Source organism: Corticium candelabrum, chromosome 7 (assembly GCF_963422355.1).
Source record: "Corticium candelabrum chromosome 7, ooCorCand1.1, whole genome shotgun sequence".
Taxonomy (NCBI): domain Eukaryota; kingdom Metazoa; phylum Porifera; class Homoscleromorpha; order Homosclerophorida; family Plakinidae; genus Corticium; species Corticium candelabrum.
This window is the reverse complement of record NC_085091.1, coordinates 7,224,094-7,231,785: the sequence shown is the minus strand read 5'-3', so window position 1 is coordinate 7,231,785 and position 7,692 is coordinate 7,224,094. Positions and strand designations below refer to the sequence as shown.

Genomic DNA, 7,692 nt, shown 5'->3' with positions numbered 1-7,692 from the left:
TGTTAATGTCGAGGTGACGTCGTGTTTGTAACGTGTTTGCATCAACGTTTAGGAAGTGTTGTGAACGATGAGGATATACACTTGCTTTGCAGCAGACATGTGTAATGTGTATGATGCTGTCTGTATGTCGTGAGTGTGTTGTGTGTGTGTGTGTGTGTGTGTGTGTGTGTGTGTGTGTGTGTGTGTGTGTGTGTGTGTGTGTGTGTGTGTGTGTGTGTGTGTGTGTGTGTGTGTGTGTGTGTGTGTGTGTGTGTGTGTGTATGATGCAGCTTTGTATACCGCATCAAGGGAAGATTTTGAGATTATGACCAGATCATTTATTGAAACAGCACTGGATTGGGGTTTGACTGCAAGTTTAGGGAAAACTAAAGGAATGGTTTTCGGAAATGACTTTTTCATGATGAGCGTGCGACTGAATCAGTACAGGTTGCAAGAGGGCATATTGAAATGGTCAGTAACTTCGTATATCTTGGAAGCTGCATAACAACGGATTGCGAAATTAGAGAGGAAATTTTCAGTCCAATTGGTAAAGCAGCCAAAGCTTTCGGGTGTTTACGAAATTCAATCTTTTGCAATAAGGACTTGTCCATCGATACAAAGAGGTCAGTGTATAAAGCGGTGGTCCTGCCCAGTTTGTTGTATGGGTCAGAGACTTGGACAGTCGAATCTGATAATCTGAGACACGTACAGACTTTTCACAATCAGTGTGTTCGCTCCATCATGGGCATTACCAATTATCAGCATGGCAAGATAGAAAGAATTCCATCCCGGGTATTAAGAAAAGACTTTGGCATGGAAGAATTAATATCAGATGTTTTAACAAACCATCGGCTCCGTTGGCTTGGTCATGTTGCCCAAATGGATGATGAACGACTCCCTAGACAGATGCTGTTTGGGGAGTTAGCTTCAAAATGACCTTGTCATTGTGCAAAGAAAAGATGGCGTGATGCAGTTTCCTGTGACATGAACCTGCGTGGTATACCAGAAAAAGATTGGTATACACTATCACAGGAAAGAACTATGTGGAAATCTCAAATAAACAGAGACAGAACAAGTAGTTCAACATCTGGAGAAGAACGTCCATCAACTGAGAAGCACTACCAGTTTCATTGTCAGTGTAGAAGATCTTTTTGGAGTAAAGGAGACCTCACAAGACATTCTCGTTTTTGCAAGCACATCAGTAGCTCGTCATAAGTTTTTAAAGTTTTACTCTTCCTCCTTTGCCATTTTGTCCGTAGAGACACTGTTATCATCCATTGAGGATGGACAGTTCAAACGTCAAAGGTGTGCGTGTGTGTGTGTGTGTGTGTGTGTGTGTGTGTGTGTGTGTGTGTGTACATTTGTGTATGTGTGAATGACGTCAGACATAACAAATTCCTCTTTGAAATCCGAACACGTGTGCATATCTCTACCAAAGATTCTAGAATTCATTCAGTGATCGTTGCTTGTCGTGTGTAATCAATCGGTTTTGTGTTGTAGGAAAGACGTCGAATGCGACCTCAGATTCCTTGGCTTGCTCGTCATGCAGAACAAGCTCAAACCCGAGACCAAGCCGGTCATCATGGAATTAAAATCGGCCGCTATTCGTTGTGTGATGGCGACCGGAGACAACATTGATACTGCAATCAGTGTGGCTAGAGAGTGCAACTTGATCAGTCCAGGACAAGACGTCGTGCTTGTCAGTGCTAGTATGAACGAGTCTGATGATAACAGAATGATGGTCACGTATCGTTCAGTGATCAATGACACGAATGCTCTGAGTTCAAGCTTGGCATCTGGAGCAAGCAACACGGATGTGAGTCGATGGTTGTTTGTGTGGTTTATTGGGTGATTATTTGTTTATTAGTTTATTTGTTTATTTGTTTATTGGTTTTTTGTTTATTTATTTTTATTTATTTGTTTATTTATTTGTGTTTGTTTATTTGTTTATTTATTTATTTGTTTATTTATTTATTTGTTTATTTATTTATTTGTTTATTTATTTATTTGTTTATTTGTTTATTATTTATTTGTTTGTTTGTTTGTTTTTGTTTATTTAGTTGTTTATTTGTTTATGTTTGTTTGTTTGTTTTTTTTTGTTTTTTGTTTGTTTGTGTTTATTTATTTGTTTTGTTTATTTGTTCATCTGTTGTAGTTGGCATGGTATCAGAAAACGTCGTTTAGACTCAGTCCCAGACATGACGCTGTGTCTGACTTTGTGTTTGCCATGACGGGGAGTTCGTTTAGTCTTATTCGATGTGAGGACTTGAAGCTGTTAAACAAGGTTAGCATTTAAACACACATGCATGCATACACACACACACACACACACACACACACACACACACACACACACACACACACACACACACACACACACACCGATGATGATGTATAGTTTGTATGTTGAATGTTGAGGTGGTTGTTCGTGGTATCATCTTTGCTCGAATGTCGCCAGAACAAAAGCGAGACTTAGTGGAAAGTCTTCAGGATTTGGGGTACGTTGAACACGCGATGGCAAACATGTCAATGCCACTTAATTGCTAACACATTCTATCAGATTTTGTGTTTGTATGTGTGGTGATGGTGCAAATGATTGTGGGGTAAGTAGATTATCTGTCACGGAATGATAATTTGTGAACATTTTGGGTATGCCACTGCAGGCATTGAGGGCTGCAAATGCTGGTATTTCTCTCTCAGAAGCAGAAGCATCCGTAGCATCTCCGTTCACATCGAAGGTAGAGAAGCATGGAAGAGAGTTTGCAGAGTCTTTTGCAACACAGAGATCATTGCTACTTTGTTGGTCGTGTGTGTGTGTGTGTGTGTGTGTGTGTGTGTGTGTGCACTTGTGTGCACGTGTGTGTGTGTGTGTGTGTGTGCGCACGTGTGTGTGTGTGTGTGTGTCTGTGTGTGTGTGTCTGTGTGTGTGTGTCTGTGTGCACGCGCATGTGTGCATGTGTGCGTATGTGTGTGCATGTGTGCGTGCATGTCAGTAAGATAATGTGCCCACTCTAATGTAACATCCAAATTTGTCTTACAGACACCTAACATCACTTGTGTTCCTTCTCTAATCAAGTAATCCATACACACCTAACTTGCCAGCATTACAGAAAAATGATGTTAATTGTTCTGCAGGGAGGGACGAGCAGCTCTTGATACTTCATTCTCTGTTTTCAAGTACATGGCTTTGTACAGTATGATTGAATTTGTCACTGTTCTAATGCTGTACTCGGTATGTTTAGTGTAGGTTGTTGTCTGATGTTTAGCTTGCTAACTTTCTGTTTGTTGGGTTTAGATCAACTCGAATTTGGGAGATTTTCAGTACTTGTATGTTGATTTAGTTGTTGTGCTGGTCATTGCACTCGTCAGTAAGTTTGATGTTTGTTTACAGTTTTCACATGTGTGTGTGTGTGTGTGTGTGTGTGTGTGTGTGTGTGTGTGTGTGTGTGTGTGTGTATGTGTGTGTGTGTGTGTGTGTGTGTGTGTGTGTGTGTGTGTGTGTGTGTGTGTGTGTTGTGTGTGTGTTGTGTGTGTGTGTGTGTGTGTGTGTGTGTGTGTGTGTGTGTGTGTGTTTCTGTGTGTGTGTGTGTGTGTGTGTCCATGTGTGTTTCCGTCCGTGTGAGTTGTGTGTGTGTGTGTGTGTGTGTGTGTGTCTGTGTGTGTGTGTGTCTGTGTGTGTGTGTGTGTCTGTCTGTCTGTCTGTCTGTCTGTCTGTCTGTCTGTCTGTCTGTCTGTGTGTGTGTGTGTGTGTGTGTGTGTGTGTGTGTGTGTGTGTGTGTGTGTGTTCGCGTGTGTCTGTGTGTGCGTGTGTGTCTGTGTGTTCGTGTGTGTCTGTGTGTGCAGACGTTTGTGTGTGCATGTGCACTTGTGTGTAAGAGAATTCTATGCACCATTTTGTGTCAATATTTGGCATTCCATCTCCAATACCTATTTCTCTTAATACAACTAACAAATATTGACTATTTGTTCACAGACAGTGTTTAGACGCTCAGCTGGTTGTATGCAACTGTTTCATTCTCTTGACACTGACTGCAGTAGTAGTAGTTGTTGTAGCAAAAAACTTATACAAAAGTGAGACAACTTTATATAATGTCATGCATTAGTGTTAGTTCATCATTAACACCATTAGTGTTCAAGGCATCTAACCAGACCACAACCAAATGGCATGCCGTTGTATCATCCATTGGTCAGGACTAGAAATGCAAGACGTTGGTGTTTTGCATTTGTTTGTTTGTGCTTTTTGTTTGTGTGTTTGTTTATTTGTTTGTGTGTTTGTATGCCTTCATGTGTTTGTGTGTTTGTTTGTTTGTTTGTTTGTGTGTTTGTATGTCTTTATGTTTGTATGCCTTCATGTGTTTGTGTTTGTTTGTTTGTGTGTTTGTTTGTTTGTTTGTTTGTATGTCCTTGTGCTTATTTGTTTGTATTTTTATCTGTGTTTGTATGTCTTTGTGTTTATTTGTTTGTGTGTTTACTAGTGGCCATTTTGATAATATTTTATGAGTATGCGCAAAAACCCTTTACTATCCTATAATTTTAGGGTAAGTTTTTCTTCTGAATATTACTTGAAATACATTGGAAGCATTAGGGTACAGTATATGTGCAATACATGCATCCATGTGTACAGTACTGACCAACCTCACTTGTATTGAGTCGCTGCTATGTCTGTGGCACAGAGTCTACTGGCCCACACAGCCAATCCAATGATTGACCCACCATCAGTCATGGTACATACGGCATATTATATTTGTAATATATTTTGCTAATTAATTAATAATTTTTTTGTGTTAATAATTTTCCTAATGTTACTTTGTCCTCGTTTTTGCAGTGGAACGTACCGAAGCGTACCCTCACTTGGCAAAACGACGTCCATTCGGGAGGCTCGCCAGCTTCTATGTTCTTTTCTCGATCTTTTCCCAGATCATCGTTCAAGTGACAACACTAGTCATAGCCTATCAGTATCTAAAGGGAGAGACCTGGTTTGTACTCACACAATAGTGTGTATTGTGTAGCGAGATTGGGAGACACGGTGGATGCTTAGGTTTTCACCCCTGCTTGAGAAAGAGGACGAGGACAACATTGTGTGCTATGAGTCGACCGTTTTGTTTTGTATGTGTTCGTTCCTTATGATCAATGTGGCCGTGGCGTTTGCGACTGGTGCTCCGTATAGACAACCGATGTACACAAATCGTGAGTCTGAATTGCTTGTGTGTGTGTGTGTGTGTGTGTGTGTGTGTGTGTGTGTGTGTGTGTGTGTGTGTATGTGTGTGTGTGTGATGAGTGGTTGGTTGTTTAGAATTGTTTCTTTGGTCGGTTGTGATTCTTATGTGTCTGACGACGTATATCACCGTGTGGCCGCCGGGTTTTCTTATTAGTGTTTTACAGGTTGGTGTGAATGTTGGGTTGAGTGTTGTGCAGAGAGATGGGTAGACAAGCAGACAGACAGACAGACGGAGAGACAGACAGACAGACACTCAGACAGACAGACAGATAGCTACAGACAGACAGACAGACAGACAGACAGAGAGACAGACAGACAGACAGAGAGACAGACAGACAGACAGACAGACAGACAGACAGACAGACAGACATGAAAACGATTTGTTGAGGGCAATTGGGTCCCTAGGTCATTCGGCCGTTTCAATTAATTTTAATTGTCATTTTCATTCAAACTTTTTGACTCACATTTCAATTTTTTGTCAAAACAAAAAATGGAAAGTGAAAAATAAAAAATAAAAATTTACTGGCAAAAATTTATTTTCTGCAAAAAATTGAAAATCACCATTTCAAGTTTCAAATTTCTATTGTAATTTTTAATTTTTATTTTTCAAATTTTTGACTTATTCCAATATTTGTAATGGTTTTCAATATTTGTGCAAAAATAAATTTGGCCAGCAAATTTCCATTTTTAATTTTTTTATTTTTATTTTAATTTCAATTTTGACAAAAAATTGAACTGTGAGTAAAAAAACTTGAAAACTGAAAATGAAAATTGAAATGGCCAGAAGGATTAACAGACCCAGTTGCATACAACAGACAATATTTGCCTTCTTTCTTTCTACAAGACGGGACAGCCAGCCAACAGTCTTATTAATATCAACCAAACGACCTAAATGTTTTCTCTGTAGCTGAGAGTCCCACCTCCGTACCTCTTCCGTGTTGCTCTTGTGGAAATGGTGGGAGTATCATTTATGATATCAATCATCATCGACGTATGAATGAATGATCGATCCTCAAATCTCAACCGACTATCAGACTGTTTGTTTTCTTAGCATTTTATGGTGAGAAGCGAATGGTTGAAGCGAATGTGGACGAAGGTGAGACGCAAGAAAGAACCAAAAAATTTGTATAAACATGTAGAGCGAGAGATTAGTGAAGATCCTGATTGGCCACCGTTGTCGTGACAATAACAGACGGCAGGCATCGTTGTGGCTTGCAATTTGTTCTTGGAACCGTGCACATGCACATAGGAGATTGATGTTTATTATATAATTATTGTTTTAGAAGTGCAGCTTGTGTAGTCACTCGACTGGTTTGTATGCCGTATGTGCAGTTGCAGATTCTGTATCTCTAAATAATGGGCAGTTGTGTGTGTGTGTGTGTGTGTGTGTGTGTGTGTGTGTGTGTGTGTGTGTGTGTCTGTGTGTCTGTGTGTGTGTGTGTGTGTGTGTGTGTGTGTGTGTGTGTGTGTGTGTGTGTGTGTGTGTGTGTGTGTGTGTGTGTGTGTGTGTGTGTGTGTGTGTGTGTGTGTGTGTGTGTGTGTGTGTGTGTGTGTGTGTGTGTGTGTGTGTGTGTGTGTGTGTGTGTGTGTGTGTGTGTGTGTGTGTGTGTGTGTGTGTGTGTGTGTGTGTGTGTGTGTGTGTGTGTGTGTGTGTGTGTGTGTGTGTGTGTGTGTGTGTGTGTGTGTGTGTGTGTGTGTGTGTGTGTGTGTGTGTGTGTGTGTGTGTGTGTGTGTGTGTGTGTGTGTGTGTGTGTGTGTGTGTGTGTGTGTGTGTGTGTGTGTGTGTGTGTGTGTGTGTGTGTGTGTGTGTGTGTGTGTGTGTGTGTGTGTGTGTGTGTGTGTGTGTGTGTGTGTGTGTGTGTGTGTGTGTGTGTGTGTGTGTGTGTGTGTGTGTGTGTGTGTGTGTGTGTGTGTGTGTGTGTGTGTGTGTGTGTGTGTGTGTGTGTGTGTGTGTGTGTGTGTGTGTGTGTGTGTGTGTGTGTGTGTGTGTGTGTGTGTGTGTGTGTGTGTGTGTGTGTGTGTGTGTGTGTGTGTGTGTGTGTGTGTGTGTGTGTGTGTGTGTGTGTGTGTGTGTGTGTGTGTGTGTGTGTGTGTGTGTGTGTGTGTGTGTGTGTGTGTGTGTGTGTGTGTGTGTGTGTGTTTCCAATTTTTGGAAAACTTAATTCTATCCATCAATATCAAACGAATAGCATCAAGAAACATACACAGTACAATAGGATGTCACTTATTACCCAAACACATCCATTCCCTGTGACCCGTTCATAACTCCAATAGTCCAAATAACCGACACCTACTTCCGTCTGGACTCCGAGGCTGACTGTTGTAGATATGTATTAGGATAGCGATTTAATACTAAAGTTAATATTACAGTACTTCTTACCACACAATGCCTAGTTCTCCCTTCTTCTTCTGCAGCTCTTGAAGTTTCAACATTGCCATGTGACCGATGAGACCTACTGAAATGTGCACGCTCTTATCAAGTCCAACAGGGCAGT

At 41.0% G+C, this 7,692-nt stretch overlaps 1 protein-coding gene across 1 annotated transcript in view; it reads left to right on the top strand.

Annotated features, from left to right (window-relative positions):
• Window positions 1-6,505, top strand: part of LOC134181917 (polyamine-transporting ATPase 13A3-like) — a 27,964-nt gene extending 21,459 nt beyond the window's left edge. Inside the window, exons 22-34 of the mRNA XM_062649204.1 lie at window positions 1,480-1,795; window positions 2,135-2,263; window positions 2,398-2,477; window positions 2,540-2,582; window positions 2,643-2,717; window positions 3,020-3,054; window positions 3,115-3,211; window positions 3,275-3,347; window positions 4,805-4,955; window positions 5,018-5,166; window positions 5,273-5,361; window positions 6,105-6,188; window positions 6,249-6,505. Coding sequence (XP_062505188.1) covers window positions 1,480-1,795; window positions 2,135-2,263; window positions 2,398-2,477; window positions 2,540-2,582; window positions 2,643-2,717; window positions 3,020-3,054; window positions 3,115-3,211; window positions 3,275-3,347; window positions 4,805-4,955; window positions 5,018-5,166; window positions 5,273-5,361; window positions 6,105-6,188; window positions 6,249-6,380 — 1,453 coding nt within the window. The 3' untranslated portion in view covers window positions 6,381-6,505. The remainder of the gene's footprint in view (window positions 1-1,479; window positions 1,796-2,134; window positions 2,264-2,397; window positions 2,478-2,539; window positions 2,583-2,642; window positions 2,718-3,019; window positions 3,055-3,114; window positions 3,212-3,274; window positions 3,348-4,804; window positions 4,956-5,017; window positions 5,167-5,272; window positions 5,362-6,104; window positions 6,189-6,248) is intronic.
• Window positions 6,506-7,692: the final 1,187 nt, after the last annotated feature.